Genomic DNA, 16,672 nt, shown 5'->3' on the forward strand with positions numbered 1-16,672 from the left:
ACACAATACATTATAAACAGGTGTTTTATTATTATTTGTCACAAATACAAGCTCGGTTAGCATTTGCTTAAAGTGAGGGCTAGGAGCATACATTTTGTCACAAGAAGGGATGTTCAGTTCAGGAAAGCTAGAGTTTGCAGCCAAACAATAGAATGGAAACATCAAGATAAAACATTACTTTCTTACAGCCCGATTATGGCATGGTTAAAGCCTTTCATTTCTTCCATGGAATATTCTCTTCCATTTATAATAGTTTGCGTTAGAATAAAGTGTGGATGTGTTTCTTTCAGAAGAGAATTGCTGTCTTCATCCGTTCTCAACGGAACTGAAGGGGGCTCACACGCAGGCCAATCACATCTTTGCCGATCTCTGTCACCTAGGAAATGAGAAGATGATACAGGTTAGAGAGGGTGTTTTTCAGCATTTATTTTGAGGAAATGAGAAGTTTAGTTAAAGATGGTTTTTCATTGTCTATTGTTAATAATTGTACCAGGGGGGAATTCTTCGTACAAATGGCAATGGCATTTCTTCTGATCTCAAGGATTGCAAAATCACCATAATTTGCATTTCTTCTTAAATATATAGGCCTACTTTAAATGGTTGTTGCATTTAATTAAGAGTACCTTTTTCATTTTTTTTTTTTTAAAGATTTGGCTTTTTTGGCTTTTCTGCCGACACGCTGTCAGGCCAAAGCCTATATGTGGCATGCGCCTGGACCACTTGGCCAGCAGGCGCGTTTCACATTTCTTTCTTTGCCATTACCACGTATATCTGTTGGACTTCATTTGAAACACCGGTAGTTCTGTTTACTCTTGTATCGTTTAATTGGTTTGCATTTCACTTGCTTTGTAACCGTTTGAACATTGTATTGTGCTGTACCTGTGTGACCCTGCAGACCTGACCCTTGTAGGTGGGACAGTAGCAGGCTCCTGACAGAGGACACTTCTCTACTGGACGCCCGCGGTACAGGGGGACAAATGACGCACCGCACAGGTCAAACGGATTGTGGGGGTCGTAGTTCAGCTGGTGGGTATCAGTCAGGGTTTTCTCGCAGGCTGCCAAAATCTTGCGTGTCTAAATGGAAGGGATAAGAAGTTCAGCTAGTTTAGTTGACCGTTATTTTCTCTATGTATTGCAGGGCTGTCAAACCAGCCTGAAAACAATCAACCACTTCCTACCACAGCTATGGAAATCCATCCAACACCCTTAACCTGACCATAACCAAAGATCGTTAATTTAGGAAGATAGTCCATCCCGATTGGAGCCACTAGAGACAACATGGTACACAAATCCTACAAAAGGTCTCCTAACTAAACTTAACCACCTCTAGGTGTATCATGATGACTAACGTCAATACTTTGCTGTTCTTTTTCTATTCTTTATAGATATTTCTTCCCTTCCCTTTTACCCTTAATTATTTCTTATTATTCTGACTGCTACAATACTGAGGAACCATATCCACAAAATAATACTTGTATATACCGGTAGTTATTTCAATAAAAAAATATTGAATCAAATTCAATAAAAAAATGTTTAAAGGGACACAAACAAAGTTTTTGTATTTGTTTTTACATTTTCTGAGCTCAATTGCACCCAAAAAACAGTAGATCAGTAGATCTTCTGTGGTCAAACAAGTGCTCTGATTTTCCTGTGGACTGTGATGTCCACAAATCATATATATATATATATATATATATATATATATATATACACATACATACATATACACACACACACACACACACACACACACACACACTGTTGAAGCCTGTTTGCATTGCAGCTCAAAAGGCTTCAGAACACAGAGAAAACCCCTTTGAGCTGCAAGCACTTGAAGACGCACTGGAGTGCTCCTCTCTCAATACTGAGAAAGAATCGTATTTAGTGCTCTCAGCATCCAGCATTTGTGAGAGGTGCACGGCTCATCAATGTCACTTTCCCATGCAGAGGATTGGAGAGGCAACTCACTCATCATTACATGCGTAGCGCTAGGGGACATGATATCCAAAGTAATCTGCTGCTCAAAATTTGTTTTCTGTGGACAAGACCCTTAATTGTGCCTCACACAGTAAATTCATCTTCTGCCTGCATGTCTATCAATCATTGCTGAACACACTGGAACAGCCGGCATACCTGCACTGCAACGTCTGGTTTGGGTCCGAGCTCAAGCAGGCGTCTGGCAAAGCCAGCTGCAGTCTTGAAGTTTCGGAGTTTGAAAAAGAGATTGAGAGCTGTACGCAACACTAAGACCATATGAACTGGCTGAAGACTGCAGTGAGTGAAGTAGGCCGCCATCTGAGGACAGGACACACACACACACACACACACACATTAGAAACACATGTAGACATCTGTACAGTAATATGAATGAGACAAAAAAAGTCTCAAGCTCAAGATAAGCTGTTTCGAAATTATCTTTATTATTATTTTTCCAGCATAATCTGTTTTGACGTTTCCATGGTTTAAAGCAGCTAAACAAAGACTACTGTCAATTATTAAATTACTAAAGACAACAAACTATGTAGTATGTGACCCAGAAGCAGAACCAGGCTTCAAGACACCTTTCTGCAGATATGAAAAGGTTAAGACAACATTAGGCAAACAGGGATGTCTATCCTTACCTCACACAGCCTCTTCTGATGGTCCAGTGTGTCTTTGGGCAGCTTCTTCCTCTCTGTCTCCATGGTCAGACCCACTATGTACTCTCTACAAATTGTGATCAGCTGCTGTGCCTGCAAGACAAAGAGAACACCCACATCAGAAAAGTGATCACTATAATTTAATGAGATCTACAATGTAACCTGGGATAATAAGTAGTACAGAGACAGGTATACCAGTCAGACAGGTGATTAGTTAACCAAATAATGTGTTAATGAAAACTTTGTCCTGATCATTAATACCAGTTAGCCAACTTCTCTTTTCATAAAGAGAAGAGCAAAGCTGTGAGACATGTTCCTTGCAGTCGAGAGCAGGTACAGAAGCAAGTAAGTTTTAAGTGAAGGATCTTTGCAGTGTGTTCAGCCTTTGCTGTTTTGGAGCCCAGATTATAATTTCCACGTCATCTCCGCTGAGATTGTTATTTCAGAGATAAGGTGTTTTCCAATAGCCAGTTTATGGTAAATGTGTGGTTAGACAAAAGAGTTGTGACCTACCGTATCTTCATTGTGGTCAGAGAGTCAAGCCTGCCCGTACTGCCTGCATTATAATTTAAACATTTGAAAGAGGAAATATTACAGCAACAGGCCCCATCCTCACCTCAGCGATCTCTTGCTTGTTGTCCACCACCAGTAGTGGCACAGAGAGCAGGATGGCTCTGAAACGCTCAACGGCTTCTTCAAAGCGCCCCGCGGTGGTCATCTGGTAGCACTGCTGCAGGCGGGCAATGAGGTCCGAGAGACGCAGACCCACAGCAGGCAGGCCCTGCTTGGCTCCACAGTCCTTTAACAAATAATATAGGGTTCATATTTAGAACTCAATGTACATGTATTGTATGCCCCAGGCATGTCGTCACAGGCATAAAGAAGCAGCTCGACAAGGAAAAGAAGAATTTAAACGAATCATACGTCTAATACGTGATTCAATGTCAAAATAAAAAATTGGGATGTGTGTTTGCATCTGTGTACCAAACCAACAATAAGAAAATAAATATAAAAAAAAGGTACGTACAGTACATTCAAACACATATCTACCTTCCAGTTTCTTTGTGGGTTTCCACGCAGACAGGGCACGGAAGGTAGACCCAGGTAGCAGGTACGGCCTCGGGACAATGTCTGCATGAAGAGGGCCTTGTACGGGCCAAAGTTCACCACTCCAACCTGATCATGGAGCAACTGAGATAGAGGGCAGGGGGGTATATTAACGTGTTCAAATGAGTAGAGCATGATAAAATAATTAAATATCTCAGGCAGTAACAGTGAGCTCAAGTAAACCTACTCTCATGGCAGTCTCAAAGGAGCCAGCCAAGATGTGGTCCACTGGCAGCTGGGAGTTGTTGCACCACATCTGGGTGGGACTCATGCCCTTGGTGGGCGGCACAAAGAAGCCATCCTCAGCCCCACCTCCGGCACTGGCTGGCATGTCCTATTGGTCGAGGAGGAGAGACGATGAGGTTGACCACTAACTCTCTAAGGCAACTTCCCAACTGCAGGGCAAGGAACTCATTTGACCCTTAATTGGCCATAGTAGTATTTTTAAGTCAGTGTAATTTGCATGGTAAGTGTGACTTTGGAATATAAAGGATTGACAGCAGTCAGAGAAAGAGGCAAGATAACGTACTACCTTTGCAGACAGTTGATCAAAAACTGCAGTTCTATTTCATGCTTAAAGCACTGCCTCTGGTGGTCAGCAGGGAAACACAGAACTTTCGTTTGTCTTACCAGCTCTGGAGGCAGGTCGAGATCCTCCTCCACCTCCCAGCCTCCACCCTCGTCCTTCGCCACTCCTCCCTCCTCCAGTCCATCCTGGGCATCCATGAAGCCATCTGAAGGAAGGACGCAAATGCATAAAGTGAAATTAATCATAAAAACAATAAGACATTTTTTGAGGAAGAGAGAGTCTTTGGCAGTGAAGTGTTGGATTTGAAAATACTTAATTTTATTTTGAAATGAAACAGACCTTCATCCAGTTGCAGTTCAGCGTCCTCTCCCCAGCCTTCTCCTCCAGGAGCCTCTACGTCCTCCGCGGCTGCCATTTGCCCTGCTTTGCCTGAACACACCATTAGAAACAAATCAACATCACTGCAATTCCTACACAGTTACTTATTACAACTTCAATCATGCAAATATGCGTTGTTAGTGACCCAAAGACACTACAATACAAACATATACAACATGTATGTGGAAAGGTACTTTTGGCCTACTGGACCCACCCTTGGCTGCAATGGCTCCCTCAAAGAAGCCCTTGGAGACGGTGAGCAGAGGCCAGTTGGTGTCCAGAGGGTTGATGGGAGGAGGGGGCTGCAGCAGCTGAGCATTAGGATCCACCTCTGGAACCTACACAGCACACGTCACATTAGTGAGTACAATCATACAAGCAAACAACAGAAATTAATGTGTGATGTGTGGGGATGGGAAAAAAACATTTCAAGGGCAACATCATTGTTCAACTCTAAATCAAAATAAAGACAATAAAAACCCTTCCGATTAGAGTATTTGATAGCTACTGTGTTTTTATAGTTATGAGGTTTCCATTAGTACAATGCCGTGGAGAAAAGAGGGTTTTCTCTACTTACCGTTTCCTTCTCTGGGTCAAAGGTCTCCTTCAGGGCCTCAGCCTCTTCATCCATTCCATGAGTGGCTGCAGTCAGGTAGGCCAGAGACTCTGGAAGCGTAACAATATATTGATGGCATCTCATAGGAGCATGGACAAAATGCCTCATAGGAGCATGGACAAAATGCCTCATAGGAGCATGGACAAAATGCCTCAGTAGACAGAAGACAAAATGCCTCAGTAGACATCTCATAGGAGCATGGACAAAATGCCTCAGACAGAAGTGGAAATGCTTTATGCGTTACTGCCTGTTGAGATTAAAATGTCTTACAAACTAAACTGAGAAAGCAGCATTATGATAGCCATGCACCTTGTAAACGAGGAACATGCAGCTATTGCATAAAAGCAAGAGTACAGGAATATTCAAACTCACTCTGTCCACAGTTCTTGAGGATGCGGACTCTCTCACTGACATCTCCCAGGTAAAGAGCTCCTTGGTAGTGACCACTCATGTCCTTCCTGATCTCAGCTACAAGAGGCAATAAGCATAGGATGTCACATCACTGATCTCTTATTCACTCCCAGCCCTCTCACATTTACACGCACAGTCCCCTCTGTCAATCTCCCGTACCGATCTTCATCATCTTGCGCAGCTTGGCCAGGTTGCCAGTGATGAGGTAGAGGAAGGTGAGCTTGTCGAAGTTCTTGGTCCTCTGGTAGCACATCTCCACCACCTGGTGGTGTCCCTGGAGCAGGGCAGCCTCGCCCAGGCGTTCCCAGCAGCCACGCTCATCCAGGGCCTTGGCTGCCTCTAGTGCCACCTGCAGGCATGGACGAGAGGAGTGTTACGAAACGCTTAGTCAACGATTTCAAGTCCTGGGCTTGCAGCGTCTATCACCTTTTGGATAAATCCTAAGGTCAAATAATCACTAATATAAAAACTCTATTGCCTCTCTATGCCAGTTACAGAGCATGTGTTAGGTAAGAATGTGTTTTTGCATGAAAAGGTTGTAGTTATGAATCCGAATCATCTTTATTGTCACATCAGTTTTAGTTTAAAAAAAAGTGTGAGAAATTTGTTTTTGTGAAGGGGAAGGATTAGGTGATCAAGGCAAGAAAGACATTTTGAAAAAAAGAGATACCCTACTACAAAGTAGGCTATTGTTTCACGAACGGCACAACCGTAGGATTTCTCTTATCATATTTACAGGCTGTACAGCCATACAACCAAGGGATCTTACTGACAGTTTCTTTCATACTAACCAGGATTTGGTATTAAGAGAATGAGCTTTGTGAGAGTTCACAAGTACAAAGACATGGTCACTGTTCTTCAACCCACCTCGATGTTGCCGCACTCCAGAGCCAGACTGAAGCGGGTCTTCTCGTCCTTCACAAAGTGCAGCGCCACCTCGGGGTAGCCCTTCTTCTGCAGGTAGGCTATGATGGACTGGCCCACCAGCTTGGCATTACGCACCATGTGCAGCACCTGGAGGGGTGAGTGGTAAAGAGACATGGTCAACATGTGTATTCTTTGTCCGTTTTACACACATCTACAAGCTAGTGCAACGTGTTGTGAGCTTGTAGATCAGCTATTCGTCGTATCTCTCTCCATATCTATACCTGTAGAGAGAGATCATACTTCACGTATGATGAAGTATATAGGGCTTAAGTGGTTAACCACCCACCTCCTCATATTTGCGGTTGACCAGGGCCAGTTTGAAGCGGTACTCTGTGGGGTCGATGGTCAGGACACGTGGACGACACTCTCGGTCCAGGCAGTAAACACTGTTCCCCCGCACACGGGTCACATAGATGGGCAGGTCAAGAGTTCTGATGATGCCGTGGTCGCTGCAGGGTGAGAACCGAGAGAGAACATTGGGAGTTTGCAGGTCAGCTATTCTTTTCACTACTCATCGTGCAACAAAGTATACAAAGTGGTTTATGAACGAGTTGTAGATCTGTACCCAGAGGTGAGTGCGTATTTGATGTGGTTGGACGTGGTGTAGATGAAGACTCCACTCTCATCCCAGGCTCCACTCTTCACTCTGATGTTCTCATGGATGTTGCACAGACTCTCCAGCTTACGGTTGCAGATCATGATTGCTGAAAGACAGAAAACAGCCAGAGAAATCAGGTTTTAAACTCACTGTCGATGACTCTAGGTCAATGTATGGCCTAGACACGGAATCCAAAGCACAAACTTTTCGTTTGAACTAACAATGTCAAGTGACAACACTAGACTATAATCAGTTAAGAACACTAGACTATAATCAGTTAAGAAAACAAGACAAAGTTGGATAAATATGATTAAAAGTGGAACGTGTTCCTCAGTCATGTTGCAGGTCCTAGATGTGATCCATGGTCAGGCAATGCCCTTTTGATTGTTTACTGTATTAGTATACATATGATACGGTTGATGATGCTGCGTGTTTGATCGTGTAAACTAATTTAAACTTTAAATTTGATTTATTTTTATTTGTTTATCTTGTCTATCCTTGTTTTATATTATGTTTCTGTGTTCATACATAATGTCCATGCATACGTATTCTGTTGTTGTTGTTGCTCGTTTGTTTTTTGTTTTCTGTATTTGTAAAAAATCCAAATAAAGTACTGATCATAAAAAAAAGAAAACATGACATAAAGAGTTTTCAGAGCACATTGAATGAATAAATCCATTAATTACAGCATCACCATCCCATATCGTTTCAATATTTCATTGACGCTAAAAATGAGTTTAAAGTAAAATAAGTGTTCAGATCCGTTCAGTAGCACTAGGCCACAAAATAAGTCAAGAAAACATGAGTGGAACTGGTTTTCCCTGGGTGATAAGAGGACCACTGCGTTTGTGTGCACTATTATTATCTACGCACCGTGTTTAGCCAGCAGGGCCACGTGGCTGGTGTCAGCACTCCACACCACGTACTTGACCTTGGCGATCTTGACGGTTGCCAGCGAGCGTTTCTGTTGCACGTCAAACAGCGTGACGCCATCTGCGTCACGCAGCAACAGAGAGCCTGTGCCGGCGTAGAAGATCTCCTCACAGCTCGGCACCTGCACCTTCTTCACAATCTCGTTCTTCAGGTTCTTAATCAGCAGCTACGGAAGGAGAAGTACGGCTGCATTATTAACACCCCCATCATCCAGGACGGAGTTCTTTGTCCTTTCTATTAGTAACACCCAGCGCCCAAGACAAAGTTTGATCCAAAAGACGAAGTTTATTGATATGAAAACGGATCGCATCGCTCCACAGCCTAGGAGTGCCTGTTGTGCAATCCTCAATGTTGCGCAAGAGTGAGACGTCATCGAAAATCTCCCTCCCCTGTTTAGCCGACGACAACGAAAATCTTAAAACATTAATAACTCGTGATCTAAATCATCCCGTCTAATTATACAAAAACATCCTGTGTTAGACGGCCCTCCGCTGTCCAGTTGCTAGTCGCGATAGATTTATTCTTACCTCCCGTTGTTGTCGATCGCCTTTAAAGTGGCGTGGCTATTGTTAGCTGCTACACACACACATTCACAACAAGATCAGGTCCGTCGGTAAAAGTGGTACTATAATGTAATGGATTAAATAACCCTGGGCAATTAAAGTGTTAAGTGCGGAGACCACATAATCCCTAGTTGGAGTCCAGCAGGTGACCTGAGTTGCATGTCATGACACTTAACTGTCTAAATAAATGAATCTAAAATGAAAAATGTATTTTTGACCATTAAAATGCCTCTTATGATTGATTTAACAGTACATAAAATGTCCATTTTGATTTATTTAACAGTCCAAAATGTTATCATTTGCATTTCTCTGAATGCCGTCGAAAATAACTTATTTTTAGAAGAGAAAATACTGAAACACTTGATGCCAAATGCTAACCAAACGACCTACGTATTGCAGTGGGTTATGATTGATGGCCAGACGAGTTACATTCCAAATGTAACAAGTGCTATATAAATGACATTTGTGGAATATCAAAACAAGCCACAGGAAATTACATAAATCAAGAAGTGACTAGATAAGTATGGAAAGATATAAGGTAAAGTAAATATGAATCAAGCTGCCCTAGAATGAGCCTTTAACATTTTTATGAGTAGTAAATAGTAAATACAGCTTCTATCTACCGGTAGGTGAAATGCAGTCAGAGAGCAGACTTACTGAGTGCATGCGGTCCAGGACAGCAAACCTGTTCCTGGCGACCCACACTGCTGTCAGACCAGAGGACCTCTTCCCTTCAGGGGCTGGAGAGAGACCACCACAAAACACCTCATCCTCCATGTACAAATACATTCAGGGGAATTCTTCAATTCAATGGTGACATTGCCTACTATGTGAAGAGTAACATTCTAACACTGAAACAGCCACGCCCAAGTGGGACTATAGAACCTCTAGTGGGGGGGAGGGGGGCAGTACGAGAGACATTACATTAAACATAAACAGAACTATATCCTGAAAGAAAATACATTTCCTGACTGGAAGTTCTCATACCGTCAGGGTTCTGAGAGTCACTCTCTTTGGGAATAGAGTACAGGTCATAGGTACTGTTCTCCAGGTTTGTCGCCCTCTGCAGGACACAATGCGTATTAATCAAAACACATCACAGACAGTACCAATGAGTTGTTTCTGTAAAACTTAAATTTGAAAAAAGAATTGTGTGTGATTATGTAAATGTGTGTATTTACTGTGCAGAGCAGGACAGCGTTCTCAGCAGGGTTGTACGACATGCTAAAGACTGGGAACTTCGACCCACTAAAAAGGAGAACATTTTGGAAAACATAAGATAAATACTCTTTGCACACTGGCAGTGATTACACAATAGACACAAGAAAACAAATTCTGAAAATGCCGAGACACAGACACACTGACACGCAGGCACTCAAAGACAAAGACAAAGACAAACTTCCGACGTACACTCAGAAAAGACACCTACTGTACCTGCGTAGCTGCATGACAGCAGTGTCCTTGCTGCTGTTGAAGTCGAGCTGGCGGAGGAAGCGGTCCTTGACGTAGTAAAGCATGTTACCGTAGACGGCGTAGGCCGGCCGCTCACGCTCCAGCTTAAATACCAGCATTCCGCTGTCATGACCTGGACAGCACGTGGGACAGACGAGTTAATGCAGTGACAATGAATCAGAACTAAATGTGTTGCTTAATAACAGTCCATGGAAATGTATCTGCAAGTATCTGACACGCATGTCAAGAGAAAACGAATCGGAATTACTAAATCGTACACACTTGATTCAAAGTCATGTCACCCCCATTGTGTGTTGAGCAACTAGAATTTTGACACGGCATTCAGCCATCTGAGGTTTGCTATCGTACACAATGTATTACTTGGTATGTAACAGCCCTTTACCAGCAGCAAACAGGTTGAGGTTGGGATGGGCGCCGAGGACCCAGAAGCGGTCATGGTCCCTACGGAATGTCTGGACACCCGTCCTCTTGGACATGTCCCACACCCTGATGCTCTTGTCCTCGGAGTTGGACAGGATGAGCTCCTGGCGCGGGTGGAAGACTGCACAGGACACATTGTTGTAGTGGCCACGGCACGTGTCCAGCTCCCACGCCTTGGACTCTGGACGCAGACAATGAGAGAGAGAGATGAATGAACAAAGCGAAGAATGGAGAGATGGGACATTTACATGTCTTGATAAGACATGTTTTGGGTGTAGAGCAAGATGGACTACTAAATACTTTTTTGGATCCTGTAAGTTATCCTGTATAATTATTTTTGTACAATATCAGTGTGCAGGCATCACCTTATATGCAGTAAGCTTGTTTGGACTGTTAAAAGAGTGCCAACTATTTTCTAAAATATGTGCACTGCACATTTTTACCAGAGACGTATGACATATGATAAACCCATGTATAATTATACCAGGAGGCAACTGCTTGGCTTTTTATTTGCTAAATAAAAAATAAAAATAAACCCATATATTGGGCCATAAATAGGGACTCAAGGGTTAATGTTTTTAAATGCTACATTGAAATCTGATTTGCAAGCACAGTGACGAATAAAACACTTGTGCCACCATAGTTTCATATCTAAAAGTCTTTGAAGAGGAATTTAGTTTAGAAGAAACACGTCTACTCAAGTCTTCCCAGAGAGACACGCACCGTTCATCCTCCAGATTTTGACCTGCCTGTCGTCGGCTCCAGATACAATGAGAGGCATGCTGGGATGGAAGGCTGCCCAGTTGACCCCGCGGTCGTGACCCTGCACGCAGAAACACAAGCTCAGCGCCATGGAGAGAGGAGTGCTGCTGGAACTAGTAGCATTACTGACCAACACCATGTCCTCTCTGGATCAAACAAACACTACAGACAACAGTTGACTTCACTTGAACTAGTTAATTTGGATAGTAAATCAAAATTCACAAGTCTTGAGTCTTTTAACCATTTAAGCCATATATACTTATATCGTACAAAGAAAGAAAACAGCTAATCTATAAGCTCACAATGCATTGCAACTTGGCCCGTAGTGAGCTTGTAGATCTGCTATTTCCACTGGGACGGGACACCATGGGGAGAGGTTAAATATTAAATGAAAAAAGAAAACATTCCACAGACATGTTTGATTTATATTATTTTGAGGTTAACACTGAACAAGTCAAGTAGTTAGTCAACAGTCTTTTTTTAAGCCTGCTGCATCGCAGATTCTGCAAACAATATTAGACATTTGAAACTCGGATGAAATCATCTTTGTGTGAAAGCGTGACGATTGCGACCTACCTCAAGAACATGCTTGACAACAGCGTCCGAGGCGCCAAATAAATCGACGCCAGAGATGCCACGCACCTCTGTCTCCACAGAGCCGGGAGACAGGTTCTTCTTCCTCAAACCTGGAAGCAACATTCAGAGCACCATGCGCAATACAGGGAATGAAGAAGATGGGAACAAGACAAACGTCAATAGAAAATTAAAAAGATCATTGTAGGCTGAAGGATTAGAGTTGATTTAAAAAAAAGAAAGACATTCAATGGGCACTATTGGACTACTGAACACACACACACAGGGTCAAAGAACACCAACACAAGCTCGGCTCACTCGCTGCCCCACCAACTTGAGAGAGGAAGCAATTATTGTGAGATTCACCATCATTATACCACTGATTGGATTATGGCAGTGGTTCTCAAAGGTAAAGGTCTATAAATGTGTACAAATTTAACCAAATGGACCCATAAGGGTACATTTTGTTCCATTTGTACACCCACAGAATTATGGGGATCGAAATTAAAACATTTGAGAACCACTGCATTAAAGAAATAATCAACACACACAGATAAGCAGTACAATCTTGCCATTAGATCAGAAATTCAAAAGAAAAAGGTTCCTGACTCAAGCTGGACTGGTGCAATTATTTGTGAAACAAACAAGTTTGTATTAATGACCCGTGCCCCATAGCAATGACATGTGGTGGACAGACAGTTCAACAGGAGGATTGTGGAAGGATGGATGGCACTAGGAACCCATGTGCAGATGCGGATGTTTCCAGGGGGGGGGCATGGGGAAAGGTGGAACACAGGAAGTGGGTGGTGGACTGGGCTGATGGGGTGGGTGGTGGCTGGCGTAAAGAGGTGCTCTGATGGGGCGTTGGATGTCAGGAATAAGAACAGGTGGTTTTAAGTCCATGCTTGTGTTAGGCATCACAAAAGACTACTAAAGAAATACATACTGCAGTTTACTGCTGTTATGTGCGTGTCATGCTAAGAGTTAAGGCATTCCGTTAGACTTTACTGTCAACTAGCCAAAGTATTTAATGTCCATTAGCCAAGGTTTATTATATTATCCAAAGCATCAACAATGTTGCTTTAATTCAGTTAAAATATTAGAAAGATCCTGACAGAGGCTTATCTTGCCAAGGGGAGAGCAAGGACATTTGTTCATGCATGTCCCAAAGGCATTCAGTTGTCTATAAATTCATTAATAAAGGGCTATGTTTTTAATGCAGTTAGTAGTGACACTAGTGTTTCTCATAGGATATAGAAACAATGCTTAATTTATACTTTGTTGTGCGCTGGTGTCCGAAAATAGCAGAACTACTAGGTCACTGGCGCACACAACAAAGTATAAATCATGATTTATAACTGGTTTTGCTATAATGCTTTAAGACGGACGGCTGTGGAAATGGTCCATGTTGCTGGACATGTGCCATGCATTCAGCAAGAGTAGTAGAAGGGAACATTCCACACTGTGTGGTGACGTCTTGTGATCTGTGAGGCCCATTTGAAACTACATGCAAGTATAATGAGGATCATGGTTGTAGGATGTCAAAAACATGTGAAATGAAATCCCCTGAGAAGGACAAAAAGACAGATCCATGTGTTGTTCATGTTCATGCTCATGAAGAGATGTCAACAAAGAGACAGTTAATTGGTTAATGAGTGAGACTGAGAGGACAAGTATATTGGACAAACAGGGAAGGAAAATGGCATCAACAGACAAGGACGTATTAAATGCATGCAGAAGCACAAAAACATCTCTCCTGTGTTACTTGTAACCTAACCTAACTATATCTCCATCTCCTCCCTCCTAGAAACTCTTCCTCCAAATTGGATCACTACCAAGCATGTCAAGAACATGTATTGTTTACATGTAGGCACATGTAAACAACACATTCTATTTACACTTCTATCTGACCTAAAAAGGAGAGATGTTTTTGCAAACAGCCCACAGAGATTTATTCTCTACAAAAAGAAGAGAGGAGGGCGACAGGTTCAGGACTTGATATTGTCCGCCCCGTTCTACCGCTCCCATCTCTCCGTCCATAACCACACTGCCCCGCCCACCCCAGACCAAACCCCGCCCACTATGGCCTGGCCCCGCCTCCTCCAGGCCCTCACCGGAGATATCCCACACGCGCACCGTCTGGTCCAGACTGGCAGACACCACCAGGTCCTCAGCGGGGTGGAACTGGGCACACATCACATAGTGGTTATGGCCAGTTAGCACGCTGGATGGGCAGACACACAGAGAGGAGAGAAAAGTGAAATTTGTTTACCTTTGTGGACCAAACAATACATTTTCAAAATGAAGAAAATACCATTCACCGGGTTGTAGGCTTAGCTGAGGTGCCGGAGTCTAGAAATACTAGCAGGGATGTCCCAATCAGTAATTTTTGCCCCCAATCCCGATCAGAGAAATGCAATATTGAACATAGAGTCCTGATCCAATCTTTATATTTTCCTAGATAAATCTGCACAATGCTCACTAATATTCTGAGGTTAAAACGGTACCTTTTACACCCTGATCAGATATAATGCTAGGTTCATACATGATCGGTCATCAAGTCAGCATATAAAAATAGCAGTATAAACATATAACGGCTGATCTAAATAGAGAACAGTCAGTGGAACTCATTATTGGATTTTGGTTAGCTTAAAAAGCCTAAAATAGATGATTTGGATCACTTAATGCAAGCTTTGATTGGTTCCAATCCTTATCTCGAGCTTTGGTCAACTGACCAAAAGCTTTCTTAAACATTATGCACTTTCAATTAAGGATGTTCAATATTGGGTTCTTTGCCGATATAACATTTCTCGATATTGTTTAACTCTTGATTTCTGATAACAGATGATGTATGCAGGCTTTTTTTCACCAAAAGTAAACTAATTGTATCGCATATCTAATAAAATATAGCTATAATATCAAAACAATATCCATATTTAAAACCGATACCGATAATATCAGATGTTTTTTCATGAGGTTATCTGCCGATAATATCGTACATCCCTACTTTCAATATATGGACATGTTTCAAAGTGCTGTTTAAGACAGTACATTGTTTTCTTGGATTAATGTTTTCTTGAAAGCACATAATGTTCTCCACTGAATTGGCAAAGCTAGTGTCTTACCAGACGCAGGTTCTGGACTGCCAATTCCAGATACGAATAGTCTGGTCATCTGAGGCACTCAGAATCCAGGGATACTCCTGCAGAAAGGGAAACCCAATAGAATTTAGTGAAAATATCATACTGTGGCGTTTATATTGTACCAATGTACTAATGAGCCAGAGTAATTTACATGGTGGAAGAAGGTGGTTCTAATGTAGTCCAGATGTCCCAGCAGAGTGAAGAGGCACCGTCTCAGCTTGTAGTTCCAAACCTTCAACACAGACAAAGCACAAAGTCAAAGTGTTTACATGCAAAGCAACAACCTGCAATTAACTGTTAATTGCATATAAACACACCTCGAGTCGCAACACATTAGCGACAAGGTTCAACAAAGAAAAATAAATGTTACCTTAATTTTGTAGTCATCTCCTCCAGACACAAAGAGCGGCTGCTGCTTGTGGAAATCAATCCCTCTGACAGGACCTTTGGAAACAAGACAGCAGCAAAAAGCATCAATAACCAACAACCTAAAAAAATTAACAGCAGAACCACCTCTTACAGTATTATGCTTCATCTCAGTTCCAAAACATGACTGCCATAAGAGTCCTAGAAACATCTAAGCATAACACCAGACATGCCCCTCCCCCTATGTTTACTGCACATTAGTTTATTTAAATATCTTGTTGAATTGAATACACAGGACTATCTCTGGCACAGGACCACAATGGAAACGTTTCATGTTGTCTTTTTAGCATCAACGTATAATCGTAAAACTGTACAATTTGCAAACTGTTAATAAAGTATTCAATCAATCAATACCATCATGCTCATCGAACTTGTCAATCAACGTGCACATTCGATAGTCCCACAGCTGGATGACACCATTGTGTAAACTTGCAAGAATCCAAGGCCTCTTAGGATGGAAACTGAGACCTAATAATGGAAGGGAAAGTATATTAATCAGGACAATTAACCACCTTGTTTTGTGTTATTATTTTTTCATCATTATACATGTATAATTGACTGTACCACTGCACTAATTGCAAACTGTTAATAAAGTATTCAATCAATCGACCATTTATTTCTCAAGCTACAGAAAGACACAGTCCACGTCACATTAGCTTACTAATTAACATGAATATGCATAAACGTCACACTCGTGGGATAATGACAATAGTAATATAATTATACATCTTATAAAGTGAGAGAATGTAATATTAGTGTAGTAAATGCATTAGAGTCGGAAATGTCAAGAATTATGCCTCGCACTAAGGCTAGGTAATGTTAAATGCTATGCTAAACAGCTATAGCATCAGCTTACCTTTGACACGGGCCGACTTCGTCTCAAATTTGGTCAACATTGTGACTGTTCAGTGATACGGAATTGTTATTAATCAATGCCTGGCTACAGAAAGATACGAGTTTACAGTAAAAATGTAATGTTCCAGGACGAGAAGCTATGGTCAGTGTCTATAGCTTCTACTGTCTGTTTCCTGACACGTAGCCAGCCTGTCGTGTCTTCCTGCTTTGCACTAATAAAGTTGGAGAAATTCAAGCTGACGCAGAAAGCTCCACGACGATCTAACATAGAACCAAAACACATAGAAACACAACACATAGATTATTAGCACAACCAAGA

General features: G+C 42.1%; 1 protein-coding gene across 1 annotated transcript; it reads right to left on the reverse strand.

The window, feature by feature from the left end:
* Nucleotides 1–20: 20 nt before the first annotated feature.
* copa (COPI coat complex subunit alpha) lies at nt 21–16,552 on the reverse strand. Its single transcript, XM_083781425.1, has 30 exons — nt 16,355–16,552; nt 15,853–15,966; nt 15,443–15,516; nt 15,224–15,304; nt 15,055–15,131; nt 14,044–14,153; nt 11,933–12,042; nt 11,318–11,417; nt 10,557–10,775; nt 10,136–10,286; nt 9,883–9,949; nt 9,689–9,764; nt 9,359–9,441; nt 8,079–8,304; nt 7,173–7,311; nt 6,894–7,056; nt 6,548–6,694; nt 5,840–6,029; nt 5,642–5,737; nt 5,231–5,319; nt 4,868–4,991; nt 4,615–4,704; nt 4,377–4,480; nt 3,934–4,080; nt 3,690–3,830; nt 3,256–3,438; nt 2,622–2,732; nt 2,134–2,295; nt 880–1,074; nt 21–376 (listed from the first exon to the last, which is right to left on the reverse strand). Exons 1-30 carry the CDS (start codon nt 16,392–16,394, stop codon nt 317–319), a joined length of 3,669 nt encoding a protein of 1,222 aa, XP_083637551.1. The 5' UTR covers nt 16,395–16,552; the 3' UTR covers nt 21–316.
* Nucleotides 16,553–16,672: the final 120 nt, after the last annotated feature.

Source organism: Protomyctophum parallelum, assembly GCF_964188405.1.
Source record: "Protomyctophum parallelum genome assembly, chromosome: 14".
NCBI lineage: Eukaryota > Metazoa > Chordata > Actinopteri > Myctophiformes > Myctophidae > Protomyctophum > Protomyctophum parallelum.

Bases quoted from the DNA above. Each gene is read 5' to 3' on its own strand.
- copa (XM_083781425.1), bottom strand. From the start codon at position 16,394: ATGTTGACCAAATTTGAGACGAAGTCGGCCCGTGTCAAAG. The intron at 4,481-4,614 runs GTCTGTTTCATT...TCCTTCCTTCAG, and splicing joins TGAACTGCAACTGGATGAAG to ATGGCTTCATGGATGCCCAG. The intron at 3,831-3,933 runs GTAGGTTTACTT...CCTCTATCTCAG, and splicing joins CCTTTGAGACTGCCATGAGA to TTGCTCCATGATCAGGTTGG.